Source organism: Panthera onca, chromosome A1 (genome assembly GCF_046562875.1).
Source record: "Panthera onca isolate mPanOnc1 chromosome A1, mPanOnc1 haplotype 2, whole genome shotgun sequence".
Taxonomy (NCBI): domain Eukaryota; kingdom Metazoa; phylum Chordata; class Mammalia; order Carnivora; family Felidae; genus Panthera; species Panthera onca.
The window spans coordinates 83,006,890-83,027,014 of NC_138339.1; the positions used below are offsets into that span (position 1 = coordinate 83,006,890).

General features: G+C 36.2%; 1 protein-coding gene across 4 annotated transcripts in view; it reads left to right on the forward strand.

Annotated features, from left to right (window-relative positions):
- Positions 1-20,125, forward strand: part of KIAA0825 (KIAA0825 ortholog) — a 386,168-nt gene that overhangs the window by 171,136 nt on the left and 194,907 nt on the right. For all 4 annotated transcript variants that reach the window (XM_060637682.3, XM_060637680.3, XM_060637684.3 and 1 more), the window contains 5 exons: positions 216-440; positions 8,928-9,336; positions 13,630-13,789; positions 17,881-18,039; positions 19,829-19,923. In XM_060637682.3, coding sequence (XP_060493665.2) covers positions 216-440; positions 8,928-9,336; positions 13,630-13,789; positions 17,881-18,039; positions 19,829-19,923 — 1,048 coding nt within the window. The remainder of the gene's footprint in view (positions 1-215; positions 441-8,927; positions 9,337-13,629; positions 13,790-17,880; positions 18,040-19,828; positions 19,924-20,125) is intronic.

Here is a 20,125-nt window from a genome sequence, read left to right on the forward strand (position 1 = left end):
TCCCTGTTATTTTAATTACCATTTTCTTTATTACTAAGAAGAATTTTTTTTTTTAATTTTTATGGACTGTTTATTAATTATGTGATTTCAAGGTTAAAAACAGCTCTTCTTTTCTATGGCTTTAAACTAGCTAATGAGAAACTGAATTCCCAATTAAATAAGGCACAAAATATTGCCAGATTCTGCTAACTATAATATGCTGTCTGATTTTAAAGTCTCAACATGCATGGAGTCCGAGCCAGAGGTCATCCGATGCTTGAGACTGGCACTGACTGATGCTATCAAGGACATTGTACAGCAGATAGTATTTGTGATGAAGTCTGGGAGAAACTGTGGGCCCAACCTAAACAAGCACAGTGTTCCTGAACGTTTGCGTGAGAGCATTCCAAAGGAATGGAATTATACTCCAAAAGAAACTAAGAGGAAAGAATCAAGCAAAGGTACCTTATTATTATTTTTTTTTGTAAGAACCCATCCTTGAAGAAGCAATTTTGTAAGATATGAAATCAAGTAAAATTCTAAAATTATAAGATTTGTAAACTATGTTAGTCCTTTTCCCGCCATTTCTATGTATTTGGGACCTGTAAATTTTTTTTTTTCTTTTTTTTTACTATGAGCCTTATGACCAAGGAAACTAGAAAGGGAAATGACTCAAATGGTCATCTTCTTTATTTAACTATCAGCTCAGAATTTTCTGTGATATGTTGTGTTCATGTTAGTATTCACACATTAGTCGATGATTGTGACTAACTTACCTCAAATCTGTTGAGTAATCTAAAATTCATACTCTCAAGAATATTGCTCTGATGTTTAATGTTCTTTCCTTGAAGTTTTTCCCTCTGCCACCACTAATTATTACTTTCTTTTTTCTTGTTAACAGACCTACTTGTGTAGCCTTTAGGTCAAAAATAGCACTCCATTGAGTACCTACATAGTTTTTTGACAGAGTAATTTCCCCCAATACCTATGGTTCTGAATTCCGTGCATTGTTCCTATTAGGGGCAGTGCATCTATTAAGTGTATTTTAGAACATGAGTTACATTATGATTTATTTTATTAATTAAGTGCTGTCTTCTTAAATGGTTTCTTTGTACCTATGTGTTTCTGCATTACAAAACATGTAATGTTTTATTATGTATATTATATAGACATATGAATGAATCTTCTTAGGATTTTTAAAATAAAACTTTTGTGGGCGCCTGCATGGCTCAGTCAATTGAGCATCTGGCTTCAGCTCAGGTTAAGGTATCGCAGTCTGTGAGTTTGAGCCCCCGTTCGGGCTCTGTGCTGACAGCTCAGAGCCTGGAGCCTGCTTCAGATTCTGGGTCTCCCCCTCTCTCCCCACCCCCTCATGCTCTGTCTCTCTCTCTCTGTCAAAAATAAATAAACACTAAAAAATTTTTTAATAAAATTTTTCCCTTTATATTAATCTATAAAAGAATATTTTTTCATTAACTTGAGGAAAGTTTCAATGGTAAAATACTCCAACTGAACCTACTAAGTCAATTGAAGAGACTAGCCTTCTTTCATTCTTCTCTATGGAGATCCTAACTAATGTGGTTCTTATCCAGCGACCTTATATTGCAAACTCAAATCAATTATCTATCTGTGACCTTTCATAGTAATGCTTTAATTCTGTCCAAGCCCTATTAAACTGCCTTTGAATCTAGTAAAGCCATTTAATTGAAATTGGAAAATGTCAGCTTTTCATTACTTCAGTTCTTCCTTGTCTGAGTGGTTGCCATTTCTCCTTCATTCTAGCTTTTGGATATTTCATAGATTTTGAGCAATTCAGGAGGCATAATCTGTAGTTAATATATCATGTTGTATGAGTAGCACTATTTTGTTCGTGGCTTTCAGGTCATTGTATTCATGAACAGTTTTGCCTTCTACAGGTGTTCTGGAACTCTTCCATAACATTTCAAAGAACCACTGGTTCCGAGAAAAAATGCTTACTTGTAGATACCAGTTTTTGTGATTTTCCTTACTAAATAATATTCTCCATAAAACTATCACTAAGACTCCACCTTACACCTGTCAGAATGGCTAACATTAACAACTCAGGCAACAACAGATATTGGCGAGGATGCGGAGAAAGAGGATCTCTTTTGCATTCTTGGTGGCAATGCAAGCTGGTGCAGCCACTCTGGAAAACAGTATGGAGGTTCCTCAAAAAACTAAAAATAGAACTACCCTAGGACCCAGCAATTGCACTACTAGGCATTTATCCACGGGATACAGGTGTGCTGTTTCGAAGGGACACATGCACCCCCATGTTTATAGCAGCACTACCAACAATAGCCAAAGTATGGAAAGAGCCCACATGTCCACTGATGGATGAATGGATAAAGAAAATGTGGTATATATATATATATATATATATATATATATATATATATATACACACACACAATGGAATATTACTCGGTGATCAAAAAGAATGAAATCTTGCCATTTGCAACTACGTGGATGGAACTGGAGGGTATTATGCTAAGTGAAATTAGTCAGTCAGAGAAAGATAAAAATCATATGAGTTCACTCATATGAGGACTTTAAGAGACAAAACAGATGAACATAAGGGAAGGGAAACAAAAATAATATACACAGGGAGGGGGATAAAACATAAGAGACTCATAAATATGGAGAACAAACTGAGGGTTACTGGAGGAGGTGTGGGGGGGGGGTGGGCTAAATGGGTAAGGGGCACTAAGGAATCTATTCCTGAAATCATTGTTGCACTATATGCTAACTAATTTGGATGTAGATTTTAAAAAATAAAAAGTTAAATTAAAAAAAAAAAAACTAGGGGCGCCTGGGTGGCTCAGTCGGTTGGGCGTCCGACTTCGGCTCAGGTCACGATCTCGCGGTCCGTGAGTTCGAGCCCCGCGTCGGGCTCTGGGCTGATGGCTCAAAGCCTGGAGCCTGTTTCAGATTCTGTCTCCCTCTCTCTCTGACCCTCCCCCGTTCATGCTCTGTCTCTCTCTGCCTCAAAAATAAATAAATGTTAAAAAAAAAAAAATTAAAAAAAAAAACAAAACTATCACTACTACTACTAAGAGTAGAAGAGTAGAAGTAGAACATTCCAAATCACATAAAAGAAAATGGTGGAAGAAAGTGACTTTATAAACCATTTTGTGCATTCCAGGTGGATATGACAATAGGAAAATAGCATGATTCTCCATCTCTGCCCTCTTTTAGACTGATAGTGCTCAACCTTTATTATCCCTACAGTATACAAGACAGATTTTATTTACAGGCCAGACATTAAGTCACTTATTCATCCAATAAATATTTACTAAGTGAGCTACTACTACATATCAAGCATCTCAGTGCTTGAAGACTAGTAAAATTGGTTCCAAATGGGTGCAAACACCTCAGAGAATGTACAAGACAATTCTTTGGTGTATAACAAGAAAGAAAGAAATGAAACTCTACTAAAATTTCGTATGGAGATTGTAACTGTAACTGTCCCTTGGTCTGTGAGTGAGACAGTCATGTGCTGAGTTTGGTGTTGGTGGGGAGGTGATGGACAGTGCTAAAGCACTTCTTCAGCTTTCAAGGTGCAGTACTGAATTAAGTTTGTCCTTTGTATTTCAGAATCTACTTTTAACAAAATTAATCCCCACAAAACACACAAGTGGCTTTGACATATTCCTATAAATCAACAGATCTACTGCAGTTTAACACTAATATTGATGCAAGGAAGAGCAAACAATAACAAAGTGAAAAAGTTCACGTTTATTTCTGTTCCTAACATGCACTCTTACTCAGCCGTATTATAAGGCAAAATGATGATGATCTGATAAGATTTGGTCAAAAGAGGATTTACAAAAGGAAATAAATAGGAAAACCACTTGAAATATGACTTCCCATATATTATTGTTAAACAAGAATTCCTCTTAAGTAGGTATTATGCCTTGAGATACAAGCTAAAGATGGTTGGAAATCATCATGGCTAGCAAAATGTTTCAAAACTCAGCATCCAAAACATGAAGACAAACCTCTGTAATTGTTTTCAAGAACGTTTTAAGTCAAATGATATTTAATTCAGTACTTTACAGAAGGTGTCTAAATAATGATAAATGTTTAGAGTCTTTTTTTTTTTTTTTTTTTTTTGAGGACTCTAACTTATTAAAAGACAAATAGTTACTAGTGTAAGGGAACATTTGTCCTTCCTGAAACAGCGAAAATGACAACATAGAAAACACTGTAGTGACAAATTAAAATGCATTTCTTTATTTCTTTGTCAGCAAATACTGTTACATAGAAAATAGTGAAGATTTAAAGAAATAAACATTAAAATAAATTATACAATGTAGGAGATTTAAAGAGTTGAATCAAAGTTCAGATATTTCTGGTACAGCTCAGCTTAGGTATTTGTTATGTTTCAAAGTTCAAATACACAAAGAACTAGTTGTTTTGTTTCTTTGACAACAAATAAATGAAAGATATACCAGAAAAATTTTCATAGCAGTAAATTACTTTTTATTTATTTTATTTTAATTTATATTTTTAAGATTTTATTCTTAAGTAATCTCTATACACAACAGGGGGCTCAAACTTACAATGTCAAGATTAAGAGTCACATTGAGCCAGCAAGGTGCCCCAGTAAGTTACTTTTTAAATAAAAAAAAATGCTTTATGGGAAAACTGTTGGAGTAATTATTTTAACCGAATGGGTGCTGGAGAGGAAACAGAGATAACATTGCAAGAAAAATGTATTCATGGCACCGTTCGCATGCAGGTTGTGGAGAAAGAAACCAAACGCAGAAATACACAAAATCCTATAAAGAAGTTCTTAAGATAGTTTATTTTATAAAATCCAGAAATATTCATTTTAGAAAAACCAGTATCACCAATAAAAATATCCTATCTACATACTTAAGAACTTAGAAATAATTTTTTTTAATGTTTATTCTGAGAGAGAGAGTATGAGCAGGGGATGGTCAGAGAGAGAGGGAGAGGGAGGAGAGAGAGAAAAAGGAGAGAGGGAAGAGGAGAGAGAAAGAGAGAGATTGAGAGAGAGAATCACAACCAGGCTTTGCACTGCCAATGCAGAGCCCAATGCCGGGCTCGAACTCATGAACTGTGAGATCATGACCAAAAATCAAGAGTTGGCTACTTAACTGACTGAGCCACCTAGGTGTCCCTTAGAAATAATATTTTCTAACATAATTTATAATATTCTAAATAAAGGTTTCAATGATTCCTGAATATTTTTCTTAAAAATAAAAAATTTATTTTTCATTTTGTTTGCTAGAACAACTGAATGACATCATGGATAATGAATATTTACTAGACAAATTTCAACAACAGCCTTGGCCTATTTGATGCTTCAGATTGAACAACAAGTGCCATGATTTCATAAGCACAGTTATCGATATACTTGTTCCCATGTGGATCAATGTATGTTCATGTAGTAACTTTTTCACCTATGACAGCTATTAAAACCAAGTGCTGACACAAACTGAATGTAAAACCTGCCCTTTCAATCATTGTATTCAAGTGTTAAACCCAGATTTTAAAAATTACAAAGCATATTAAATCACATTATCCTCACTCAGTAAATTGTTATTGACATTTTATACCATTAATAAGTAAAATTTTTTAAATAACTTTAAGATGTTATTTTGTCTTTACTTCATTCATTGTAAATTTCCTTTCAGCGTGTTTTATAATCCACATAATATGTTATTACAGCCACTAGTACATGTGTAGGAGGAAAAAAATGATAAATATGTAAATATTCATATCACATTGCATTCATTCTAAGGCATACATTTTTTTTCATACCTTATCAGCTCTGAAATTGGGATGGCCCTTCCAAAATGTAATATATATATATGGCTTAGATAGAAGTCAAAACATTTAAATAAGGACAGAAAAATGAGTGTTTGGCATTCTTAAAAGATCCCTCCCTGGTGTGTTGTTAATATCACCACAGACTCAGAGTTTCTGTGATTAGTAGAATGAATTGAATAATCTGACATCAACCTAAAGGTTCTGATTGGAATTTGCTGTAAGTTTTAATGAAGTAGTGAGAATCTGAGTACTTGGAGTCCTCAAAATCTCTAAAGTATCAGTAGAAGTGCAGGTGTGAAGAGAATTGATAGTATTTACCTGATATCTATTTAGATTGTCAAATGTTTCCTTGGTATCAGCAGTTAAATCCTCTTTTGAATAAACAGAACATAAGATATAATCTTTTAAGTCAAATACTTCAGAGTAGAATAGGGAGTGCATGGTACAAACACATAACGAACAACAAAACATTTAAAATATTTTAAGAACACAGAGAAGAGTGGTCACAGACGAATTTCTTAATTTGCTTTACCTATATTTTAAGCTTCATCTAAGCATATTCATTTGATAAAAGGATAGCATTTTATCAAAGAACTATATTTTACAAGTACTAAACTAGGTGTTTTCACATTTAGTATTTTATTTAATACAATAGTCTTACGAGATCTTTCAAATATATGTTGGGCCCAATTTTACAAACTTACAAAGACTATTCCAGTCCATTTTTAACATGATTCTTAAGTTGTCCTGAGTTTCTGTGGAGTCACTAGACTAGACATATGTTTTCCAAAAGCTTCGCACTTTGTTAGAGCAGAATGACTTCTTTAAATGTCACAAGTATCTTGAAAATTATTTCACATTGTTTTATTATTTTTGTTTAGTAAAAACAGAAAGGATGTTTCATGGAAGAACGCAAAGCTACCTTCTTTTGACTTGTCACTTGGTTCCAATTATCAAATTCAGTCATGTATTTAGTGGATTAAAAGATTGTGTCTGGCTTTGTAGGATAGCCAAGGACCGATGAGGTTCTTTTATATGCTCTTGAGGAGATTTTTGTTTAGTTGTAAAGATAACTCATCAAGACAAAAAACATAAACAATAATAGATGATAATATAAAAAGATGACAGCATGGCACATTATGGACCTAATTACCGAAGTGGTTATATAGATGGTATGTTCAAATAAATTTATAGGAGGAGAGGACTTTGAACCAAGAGTTGAAGAAGATGGACGACTCATGGAGAGAAAGGGCAACCCATGTGAGAGTAATGAGATATTCAGAAGTTTAAAAGCAATGAGGATAAAATAAAGATAAGGTTTACAGAAACTGGCGGAGGCTGGACTGTGGAGTGTTTTGACAGCAACACTCTGAAGACTGATCAGTGGAAAACAGCTAAAACAATTGTGGCAGAGAAATTAGATAACAAATTTTACAGTGTGTGAATCTGGCTTCACAACACAGGAGAGAGGCTGGGGATAGTCTGGAACAGAGAGATGAGTTAGGAGAATAGTGCAGTAGTCCAACTACCATTTATAAGGAAGGGCTTTAATAGGTCGGTAGCCATGGTTACAGTGAGGTGACGCTGTATGTCAGATGAAGGGTAGGAGGATTTATCAACGTGGTTACTATTTAAAAGATTTTAAAAGACAAAAGAAAAGAAGGGACAGAGGGAGGTGGGGAGGGAGAGTCAGCAAGGCCAAGCTAGTTCAGGAGGAAAACAGGGAGCTGAAGTAGTAGGACTGCTACCCTGGAGAAAGACCAAGACTAAAGATTCTAGAATCATCCAGAAGAGTGGCTCTCAACAAGGAAAGGTTTTGCCCCCGTAGGGACATTTGGCAATGCTTGGAGACATTTTTAGTTCTCACAACTGAGGAGAATGTTACTTGGCATCTAGTGGACATAGGTCAGAGACGCTGCTATAATATCTTATAATTCATAGGACAGTCATCACAACAAAAAACTATACAGCCCAAAGTCATTAGTGCCAAAGTTGAGACACCCTGATCTAGAGAGGGAGGATCAGTACATCCTTCAGAGCAAAGAAGGGAGAGTGTGTAGACTCATCAGTCAATAGGCAAAGACTTCTTAGCAAACAACTACATTTAAAAGGTATTAGTATAAATTAGAACTAGAATGGGCCATGAAGAAACAAAGAAGAGTAATAAAGGTAACCATGAACCAGTTTGTTGACCCATTTATTCACCAAATATTTATTGAACAACTGATATATGAGGTACTAAGGGTTGAGGATACAGAAGTGCCTTCATGAAGCTTATATTCTAGTGGATAGTAACAGATAAAGAAGAATTAGGGAGATATTTATTAGACAATGGTTAAGTGCTATAATAAAGGCAACAAAATGGCGTCTAATGATACAGAGGAAGTGGGAGCTGGGATGGGAAGAGCATGAAGGGATGCCTTGGAGGGGGTGGTGAGTGAAGGCTCTCTGAGGAGGTGACATTTGTGCTAAGAAGTAGAAGAGGCGCACCTGGGTGCGGCTCAGTCAGTTAAGTGTCGAACTTCAGCTCAGGTCATGATCTCATGGTTTGTGGGTTTGAGCTGTGCATGGGACTCTGCACTGACAGTGCGGAGCCTGCTTCTCATCCTCTGTCTCCCTCTCTGCCCTTTGCCCTCTCGCTCTCTCTCTCAAAAATAAATAAGCAAACATTAAAAAAAATAAATAATAAAAAGAAGTGGAAGAAGAGGAGTCAGTCCTGACAAGACCTGGAATAATTCTGCTATGGATTTCAAGGGAAGAGGAGAATGGTTTAAGAAAGTATCAAAGGCCACAAAGAGGTCCACCAGGAGTGCTTTTGCATTTGTTAATTAAGAGGACATCGGAGCCCTTTACCCTGCAGTCTTAATAGACAAAAATATACCTAATAATTTAAAATTTTCGAATCTTCATTTGTGAGAGAGGAAAAAATGAGTCTGAGACTTGAGGAATGTTAGGCAGCACTGGAGGGGATCCCAGTAGAGTTCTGTCGGAATATGTCAAGCACTTGCTCTTCTCAACAATTTTCTCCACAAAAATTAGACATCCCTACGCAACACTGAAAACAACAGAGAGATGGAATGCAAATGCTAATATTAATCATACCTTTTCTTTCTTTTCTTCCCCAGGCTTCACGAGGCTTGCTGCTCAGGCAGTATCTATTGTAATCAGCGAGTTACCTACGGTGATTGCATGTTTGCCTCCCCCAATTAAATACTTCTTTTTTCTGTCTGAGAGAAAAATGTCAAAAAACTTTGTTGAATTGAAGAAAGCTAGCCTCCTTGTCTGGAACTTGATTGTAATTATATGTCAGATATTTGAGGATGGAAACACTGTGGAACTTTTAACAGGTGCCTCCCTTGACAGATGGAGTAAAGAGAAACTTGGTTTAATCTGCCTGTGTTTGGAAAGTATCATGGGAAAGCAGACAAGTGACCCTAATCAAATGACTCAAAAGGTCATACAGATCATTGAGCAGCAGAAACCCAACTGGATTGAGAGCCAGTTGGTGAAGGCAAGGAAACTGAGCACCAAATGGTAAAGCAATGTTTTTCTTTCACTGAATTTCATTAAGTATGTTCACTATAACAAAATTACCAATAAACAACAACAAAATACCATTAAGATAGGCAACAATGGTTATTCTATTAACTTAATGGGAACTTTGATGAATACAGAAAAAGGTAAATATTCCAACAAAAACTGCATTATTTAGATGTGCCTTGTTTTATGAAAATTTGAACCCCATTGATACCCTGGAACATTATACTTGTTTACTCACCATCTTAAGGTTTCTGATAAAAAGGGTGGGAGTTAAACCCAAGAGAATTTGGTTTCATTTCTTTTCAGTGCACAAACAGGTATCTAGTGGATAGCCTGGAGCGTTTTGTAAATGGATTGGGCATGGAGATTAAATTAAGAAGGAATTAATGGGTATAAAAGGCTTTTTATTGCTTTCTGTGTACCTGATTGTCAAAAAGGTACACATTTTTCATCTGGTAATGTAAGAATCCCAGAGGGCAGCTGGGGCATATCACACTCGAGCTATAAACACACCCAGCTGTTTCTGTATGAAAATGTCAGCCTTCTCATAGGTTTGTCACCAAGAGCTAAGTGATTTGTGGTATTGCTAAGATTTTTAAGGGTCCCTGATGAATTTAAATATGTACATAGAGTACTCCTGTCTTAAAATTCGTCTTCAGTATAGAACTGCATGATATTGATAAAGAAATTATGGTTCATATGGTCTACAGATCACTAAGCCAGCCCTTTTTTATACCACTCCACACACTGTCCCCCATTCTTTTAAAATATGTTCATGATTCTAGCAGATACTATTTTGACTTTCTGCCTGAAACGACTAAAAGTTGTTACTTTCCTTACTACATAGTTCTTTGTAGTGACAAAGAACTCAGGCTTTGGAATCAGACAGACAAATACAAATGCCTTGTAAGTGGGCCATCTTGGGCAAATTATGGAATCTCTCAAAGCCTCATTTTCAGTGGTGAGACCAAGCTGATGGCATGATTTGGAAAATTTAAATAACATTGATAAAGTTCTTCACATCAAGCTTAGAACTAGCAAGCATTTCTTATTTATAAACCCTATTAAAACACATTGCACTCACTGGTATTATGGTAACAAATATTCTTTACTGGTTTGTATTAGTCTGTAAAACTGTGTTAATCCAATTAATCTGTATTAATCCAAATGGAAAAATGTAGGTAATCGTGATTTTCCTGGTCTTGTCGTAGTGACTTCTAGAAATGTACTTCTGGCATGTCCTGTGGGTAGGAATAACAATCGCAGTCAGGCAAGTGCTTAGTATCTCTGAAAACAACTTTCTTAAAAAAATTTTTTTTAATGTTTATTTATTTTTGAGAGAGAACAGGAGACAGAGCGAGACACAGAGCGTGAGCTGGGGAGGGACAGAGAGAGGGAGACACAGAATCTGAAGCAGGCTCCAGGCTCTGAGCTGTCAACACACAGCCCAAAGCAGGGCTGGAACCCACAAACTCTGAGATCATGACCTGAGCCAAAGTCGGACATTTAACCCACTGAGCCACCCAGGTGCTCCTGAAAGCAACTTTCTTAATCTTTACATTTGCATTCAGTCCCAATTTACAAGCTTTAATTCAATGACTAAAAGATTAAGGCCAGATGTCATTATCCATGGCAGTGGTTGTAAAGGAGAGAGAAAAAGAATAATAGTGGATCTGATTAGAAAGTTAAATTTCTGATACTTTTGATTTAGGAGTCCCTCTGTCAATAAGGTCAGTTTAAAGTAATGTCTCAGTAATATACCTGAGGATGCATACAGGAATCCATAAATAATATTTTTTCATTAAAAGTTGGTTTAAAGTCTTTATAAACAGCACCACTGTATCTGATGCCTCCTACATAGGGAGTTGTCCAGCTAATATTTGGCTGATTAGCTCTCTGTTGGAACATGCATCTGAAATGAAGAATTGCTGATTTTTAAAAATGTTTTAAAAAGGTCCTGAATGTACATTATGGAAGCATGTAATAAGCACAATGCTACATCTTTCTCAATTTCTGAAATGCAAATATATAAGAATTCAGATTAAAAGTTAGTTCTTATATTTATTTGAAAAAGTTAAATTTGACCTACTAATTCACTTTAGGTCACCTCTACAAGATTCAGGCACTATAGGATGGTACTTCTTGACTTTGATTTCAGATTGATTGTCTATTATACAAGTAAACTTCCCCGTCTACATATCTCACAAATTGATGATTGATGATCATTTTGTTTATAGATCTCTACCATTAGGAAAATGTATTTTAAACCACGATGTCTGTATATAGATAGAGGGTTTCCTTGGCTTTATCATAACTGTTTTAAGTTTGAGAATGTAACCATTTAAACTTAAACAATTCTTCTGTTAAAATAAATGAAATGTTAATTCCCCATGAAGATCATCTTGGAACTACACAACGTCACTTAGCTAGATCTCTTTCACATGGATTCAGACTTAATTTTGATTTTATGGAAATTGTGAAAATATCTGCAGTGGAAAGGTGGCAGCTGGAAGCATTGCTTGTCTTGCACACTGCCCGAAAGCATTACTATTCATTAAAATAACCTTCACTTTGTAGTAACACTCAAGCTGTAAACAGTCAACTTAGATTCTGGAGAACACACAGCCCAAAAAGTAAAGAAATGTCTGTCTTTGCAAAGTAATTTGTCGAGTTGAAGATTATTGTTTTTCATCATGGTGACCCTGACTTGGCTGGCTGGGTGCATATACAGATTAAGATTAATGCAGTTATTCCTTGGCTAAGGTCTGCCTCTTTCAGGGCACATTCTCCCTAATGACATGATTGATAGGCAGTCCCAAATCCAGAGAGGAACTCATTAATCATAGCATTGACTGAATCCAATCATTTGCTTCACCTGCACAGTGATGGACAGGAAAGGATACAATTCAGGGGCTGACACTGAGACACTCCTTTGTCAGAGGGCCTCAACTTTTTCAATGTCAGCCTCAACAAAACCTGACATGAAATTTTGCTTGCAACCTGTGTGCAGCTTCAAAAAAGATATATACAAACTCCTTTTACTGAAACAAGGTCTTTTTGTCTGTTTATTAAAAATTTACTGCAGCTAATGAATATCTCTAAGAGTAGAATTTGCTTTACTTTTAGCAAGCCTTATACAATTGTAAAGTTCTTTTTTTTTTTTTTAAGAAAGATGTTTGGAAGCTACATGTGGAAGCAATATAAAAGTTAATGTCCAGCAGCTGGGTATCATTTGGTTCAGTCTTCAGGTCAGCGGCACTGACTCTTAGCAGAACTAATTTTATAATCATGGCAAAATCTCAGTAATGAACTGCAGTATATAGTTGATTACACCACAGTAAATTTCATTTAGTCTGAGAAACAGTGGAAAACCATGCATTTTCTTAAGAATGCTTAGATTGCAACGCCTAACATGATCATACCTAATATCAAGTGTAATAAGAAAAGTAGTATGGAATATATATGATGCATGTTGTATAGAGTTCTTTTGCACTGGTATAGTTTGAGAATTTTTTTTTTACTTATGTCATTCATCATTACTATGTAAATAATGTTTAAAATCAATAACAAGAGTATGTGTTTTTAGAAATGTTTCACAAATAAAACTTGCATATTCCCGGCGTGGTGACACTAGACCCTTTTCCTGAAAGAATAATCAGGGCAGTGACTTTTGCTAGGTATCCTTACCAAGAAGAAACAGGAGAGGGGCCTTATATTTTTAAAAGGCAACAAGTGTCAAAAGGCTAATGTAAAATACCCAGTGGTAAGCACACTGCCAGGAAGCACCCAGCCTATATTTAGCATAATAGGCTCCCCTTTTGACACTTTAATTAGTCTATAATGTGTTCTACGACAGGTGTAAAGAGGAATCTACAAAAGACAGAATACCAAAGCTATTTCTGGCATCAAAGATACTTTTTATCCTCAAAGAGAAAATACAAATTATTTCTTACATGTTCTTAAAAAGAAATGTTTTGTTTTCATCCCATGATTATAGCAATTTCAACAATTGCAGTAATGGGAAAATGTTTTATAGATAGGAGTATAAATGCAATAAAGAAGTGTTTTAAAAGAAACCATTCAATTTTTAAAAATGCTTTCAGGTGCTCAGTCCTGAGGCACTATTTCTATGAGCAGGGGCGGTTTGGGAAGGCTTACCTATTTGAGCAGTCTTTATGGTGCTTTGAATATGAGATTTACATCGACTCTCCACACTCAATCTCTTTGATTATTTTCCATCTTTACAATTCTTCACCACTGATACTTATATGCTTTCTTTGTGTTTAGTGCATTTATGACGATGGAGAAAAGCACAGCCTTAGAAGAAGGAGATAGTGCTCTTGAACTGACTGAGCAGAAAATAAACATGATGGTCCTGGATATCTGCCACAAACCAGGTGGCAGCGAGTACCTGCGGCAAATTTATCACATCATGCGGCTCAATGAGGTAGGGAAACGGCCTTTTTACCGAGCAATTAGGTGTGTACTGGCCTGAGGCAGCGTCTGCTGGCAGCTAAGGGTTAGTCAAGGAGGTGATAATACTTCTTAAAGTCAATACCAAACTCAATATTGCATTATTAATAGAATCTATTCAGCCCCGGCTGTTCTGCATTTGTACAGCAGAAGCTTCACCGAAACAATGTAGGTTTTATTTATATGGTTTAAACAATAACACGGCTCATAAACTCAGTGCAGTTCTGAATTGTATAGACTAGACGTGTAGTTTGGGAATTGTGTGTTTGTGACTGTTAAGCTGATGTTAAAATCTGCTGTTGGCGAATGATGAATTTTCCTCAGAGAGATGTACTTCTTCTCCTATAGACGTCATACTTGGTGAAGTTGGAGATTTCTCACATAATGAGAAAATTTCGGAAGAATATTGAGCCATACTCGGGAGCAACTAGATTAACGCAAGAAAATGCATTAACGTATGGACACTGGTTAGAGCCAATGTCATGCTTGTCTATGTCTCTGCTGGGTTAAGCCTCTGACCTTGCATGTTTGTGGCTGTTTGAACAAAAATGTAAAGAGGAGGTATCTCAGTTATTGCCTTGAAACAATACAAGTTTGCTAACTTGATCAGGTTTTTAATCTGAGCATTTGTATGTGAATTAGAATGTGACATCTAATGTGCATTAGAATTATGTTTATATTTGCAAACGCATGCATGTATTTTTGGAAATACTAAAAATTCTATAATATGAATAATGTGAAGCTATAGTGTTTTATCTCAATGAGGTAGGCCTTCAAAACCATAAATTTCCAAGGAGTGAATTAAATTCTACCACAGCATTTTACAACCCAGTTATATAAATGTTCTTCCTGCTACCATCTATCTGAAAGTTATTTCAAGTAAATTTTGTTTCCTGGCTTTCCTAGAGCTAATCAACCAGTCAACCTATAAACAGGTGATATAATAGTGCATTCAATGATCGCCTGAGAAGGAGGGGAAGGATTTGTTGCTATGAGGAATGGTCCAGTCCCTGAGGCACCTAAGCTCAGTATATAATTGTTAGCTACCTACTACCTATTCACATTTGCTAATGATCCCTCGTAATTTGTTAAGGGTTGCTATGTGGGGAACTCAGGTGCTCCTGGACTTGGCTAATGGAAAGACCACCACTGCGAAGTCATGGTCTTCACTGGCATGTCCACGTGGCCACCCAGATTAGCTTAAGTAACCATGGTGACTACTGAGCAACAGCTGTTGAAGTAGGATTACCATGGGATTTTTAGGAAAGTGGCGTTGCAAGAGTTCTGAGAACAGTCGTGGCTGGTATAGATTGCCAAACTGATAGACGAGTCCACTTTTTAAAAGCGTTTGGCATGAAAAAGATCAGTAATCACCAATAAGAGAAATTAAGTTGGATATTTACTGGCTGTCAGCCACCTGTCATATTCAGGAAATCAATCAAAAGGCTGTTTTTCCCTCCTAGAGCTTGTGGACGTTTGAGGCAGGGGCTCTGACCAGGTCTATTGTGAGACCTGTTGTATATAAGGCTCTTCACTGGGGCACTGCCTCATTTTGATCAATTAAGTTCAGAGTTAGGATTTTTCTTTCATTACAACTGAAGAAACTTACTGTTAGGGCAGTGTTTATCACATGGGATGTCAAGCCACGTACTTGTTGATTTACTGTTCCCGAATGAGAAACATCGCGGCAAGGTAAGAGGCCTGCTGTGAGGTGAGGCTAGAGCCAGAAAAAGTAGTGAGCCCTTTGTCTTATGACTACTAAAACAAAACAGGCAAAAAATTCAATAACAACATAAGGCTGACTAGGCACCTAGTGTTACTACTTCGAGCTGCTTTTATACTGAGGCATTGCTATGCTGTAGGTAAAATTTGCACTGTGAAACGTGTTCATTTGCTGAGCGTTATGAGTCTTTAGCATTTTCAGGTGTACTGTTTAATATGCTTCCAAATGGCAGCACAAATACAGATGCATTGACAAGTATAGGCATGGGTAAGGGGAAGAATGAGTGTGCCATCGAGTAACAACAAAGTTATCAGAGGAAATGAGTTTAAGAATGTTTGTCTTTGAGACAAAGGTCAGATGTCTTAGTTAAAAGTTCAGTGGGTAGTTGAAGAACCTGGCCATGAGCAAAGATGAGGAAGGCCGTGACTATAGTTTTTGGTGGCCTCAGTGAGTTTGGTAGTTGAGGTCCTGGGACTGGTGGAGCTCTTCCAGTGGAGAAAAATGCAGAAACGGTGGGTAGAGAAATAAGCTTTAATGTAACTGCACCGGTAGAGTGTTCAAAAGGATGTTAAAAGAAGAATATATTTTTTTTCCAAAGAAGTACATCAGATTTAGCAGTGAATCCGGTTAAAGCGACGACACCGCAGAAAATCAGTTTTTTTTAGAAGGGGTAGCAACCATGGTCAAGATAGCAGAGAGGCCAGAGAAATTAACAAGGGAAAAAACACCATTGTGTTGACAACTTGCAACACAGCACTTTATCTTTTTTGAATTGTGGAACAAAAAAAGCCGAAATGCAGCAATGTAAGGGGAAATCAGTTGAAACAGATTGCCATTAGCCAAAACAAAGCAGTTGTTCTCGTTAGAATCTTTTATTCCTTTTTAAAATTTTACATTCCGAAATCATAATGCAGAGAAATTTTATTTCTGTGTAAAAATCTAAATCTAGGCATAAAATTCTTTTTTGGTGGCTTTATTATTATCTAATGATACTTAGTAGGAGTCTGTGTGTGTGTGTGTGTGTGTGTGTGTGTGTGTGTTATGGAATTAATCTAAGGAGATGTGGTCCACAATGAGCAAGTTTAAGAAATGATTATCATTGTTAAGTGGTGATTTTTACGGTTTCAGGAACTCAAATTTACCTTCCAGGATGAGTGCAGTGGGCATTCTCTATTCCCGAAGTTACAGAGCCACAGGAAAAAGCACAGTGAACTGAAACCAAATATGGGGATTCTCACTCACACTCTACCACTCACCCCTGTGTAACCTCAGGCTCAGCCCATGACCTTTCAGAATCAACCACTGAATGTGGGGTGGGCTAGAGTTATTTAAACTTTCATATGCCTGCCAATCTCCTGGGAAACCCTGTTAGTGATCAGATTTTATTTGGTGTGGGGTCTGAGATTCGGGTTTTCTAAGTTCCCAAGAAAGGCTGACTTGAATGGTCTAGGCCCTAGACTGTGGGTACCAAGGGTTTTCCAGATGACCTCTGACATCCTTTTCAGCTCTAATGCTGTGAACCTAGCCCTACTCTTGAAGAAAAACTGAAAATCAGAAAAATGTTTATATTCCTTATGTATTAAATGACTTATTAACATTAAGTCATTACTATTTGATAGTTTATAGGAAACTGTAAGTCATTTTAATTGTTGTCTTCTAGAAGAAGTCTAATAAAATAGATTAGGATCATTCACCTTATTTATTTATGGATGGAGAATGAAATATAATGCAGTAGATTGACTTTTTTGCCCAGGCTGCCACTGGCAGTTGGGGTGTTAGAATTACGTATGTTGAGCTTCTTTTGAACCTTGATATTTTCCAGTCAAGAGCATGGAAATAGAATTTAGGAGTTTGAATTATAATTAATTCTACATAGAGTAAGATTGCTTGCAGTGAAATATCAGAGTACTTAGCACTCTGCTGAGCATGAAGTAGATAACAACTTCACTTAATGAATGAATGAGCAATCTTGTCCTGTGAGTAATCATGCATCTGAGTTAAGTTTTGGTAACCAGACATGTTAACACATGAACCAATGACAAGACAATGCCTATTAAAAACATCCTGATATATCAAGCATACATTCATTATGTGAGAATTGGTAAAATGGTTTTCTAATCTATCCTATATATTAGGTGAACCTGTTTTTGATGGGTTTATTACAACGCTGATTGGTATTCTGCTATGTTTCTTCCGAAAATGTATTCTGTCCTGAGGCAAGTAATACACTGTAATCTAGCAAATGTGCTGAAAGGGTAGATTTGGATATTGATCAGTGTATTTTTAAAGAGAATATATGCTTCCCACCATCACGACTTGTAATTTTTTTTCCCCCCTTGAAGGAATATTTAAAAGAACAGCTGTTTTCTATGAATGGTTCAGAGGAAAAGCCATTACCCATCAGACCTTTAAAGACGACCTTGAGGAGTGTGGAAGATCAGCCTTCTGCCTTTAACCCTTTCCATGTGTACAAGGCATTTAGTGAAAACATGCTAGATCAGGTATGTGGAAAATAGTAAGTTTACCTTAAACGTGTATTTTGTTTTTTGTTTTTTGTTTTTTTTTTACATAAATAAAAAAGGTGCTTTGTGTCTGAATACTTACTCATAAGCTTTTTTCTTTTTTTTGGCTAGGAAGCAAAAGGCCTTGTTCTTACCTATGTGGTCTACATGAATTGACTTTGAAATAGTTATTTTACCTTCTTTCTATTTGTCAAACTGATTCATATGTTTGGTCTGTATAATTTAACTTTTGACCAGGTCAGCTCGCCATGGGCAGTGGGAACATCTGTTAGGCTGTGTCTACAGAAGGCCTGAAAAACCAGGCATTTTGTAACAGTCTTCTCCCTCTCTTGTGCCCACCCCCATCCCTGATCCACACACTCAAAGAACACTTAGCAATTATTATGAATTTATCTAATTTATCAGGAAAATAATAACAGTTTATAATTAATTATAAATAAAGCCTTGAGCTCCTGTTTTAAGTGGAATGAGATAAGTTTCCCTTCTTATAACCCTAAACATATTCCTGATCTTTAAGTCAGGATACTTGGAATAAAGTCAATGTGATAAATACCACATGTTTTTAACATCAGATTATGCCACTGTTGAAGCTACCTGCTTCAGTCATTACGTGAAATAGATCAAATTTATGCCAAAGTATTTGAAGTCTAAAGTTGCTTTTGCTTTGTTTGTTCTTTTGCTGAATAAAAAGGAAAAAGCTTTTTGACAGACTATTTGAAATAACAGGGCAGAAGAGAAGGATTGCTTGACCTAGAGCTCTGATGAAAATAAGAATTAAAACAATGGCCTAATTCGGGATGCAGATAATATTTTTGCCATGCCTGTTACGACCCTAGTCTACATTCATCAATACTGTAGTAGAATAAGACCTTCAAATGCTGACAACCCGGGGCAGAATTCTCCTGCTCTATGACAGGATTGTGGTGCTCCATTAATCAGCAAGTGACAGGGCATAGTTCTTGTAGGATTTTAAACATCGGCCTGGACTCTTATTAGCACAACTATTTCATTTTAAGGAATGCAAGCATCTGTAATACTTGAAAACAAATATATTGTATAAGTTTGAGTTTATTGGCTGCTTCTCTATGTTGTACATTAGACGGCCCCAAACCATAAATAATCATTGTAGCTGTTGAATTATCCTCACTTCATTTAAATAAATGGCATGTTTTATTCTGCTCTGAATTATGAGATTATCTTTCACAGTAATTTTTCTCTTTACTTTGTTGTGAAATTACCTATTAAATGAGAAAAAAGAATGCTTTTTACATTCACAGCTCATTCTCATTTCCACTTTAAAGCATTTTCTTAACCACAATAACGTTGATACCATACTCTAATGAAGTGTCTTGTAATTTGAGTCCTAGCACTTCTAAGTTTGTTTTTTACATCAGAGCTCTGGATGCTAAAGAAATAAAAACCATGAATGGATATATGAAAAAGTTGCCAATTATTTCACTTTTCAAAGAGTCACCCTCTCAGAGAAACTTGTTGGGCAAATCCCATTAGCACTTGGAAGAATAACGACTCAAGAAATTGATTTATATTTTTATAAATAATGACTACATCCCCAAATGGATTTATAAATTAATTGCTGTCTTATTGGAATAAAAACCTTCTTCTGTGGACATGATTGATGCTATCTGTCTAAGTCCTTGTTCTGGACCCCCCTCCTTCTTAGTTAGTCTATCACAGCTGGAGCTTTAATTTACTGATCATATTAACTCTGATTAATAACTAACAATAGCGTCTTCCCATTTATCAACAGTCAGCCATCACAAAATGGAGCTGGAATTGGTCAAACTTGCTGCCAAATTATCTGGGACTGGATAAGATGACCTTCAGTGTACTGCTCAAAAACAGGTAATGAGATTTGTGATTTGGGGGATCTGGTTAGGGGATATATATACATATATCCTTTATATATTATATGCATATATGTGTGTGTGTATATATATATATAGAGAGAGAGAGAGTGAGAGATGGAAGTAGATCAAGTATACTTTCTAAATGCTGTTTTCCCATAGTAAGCATTTATAAAAGGCAGTACAAAATTTTTTGAGAT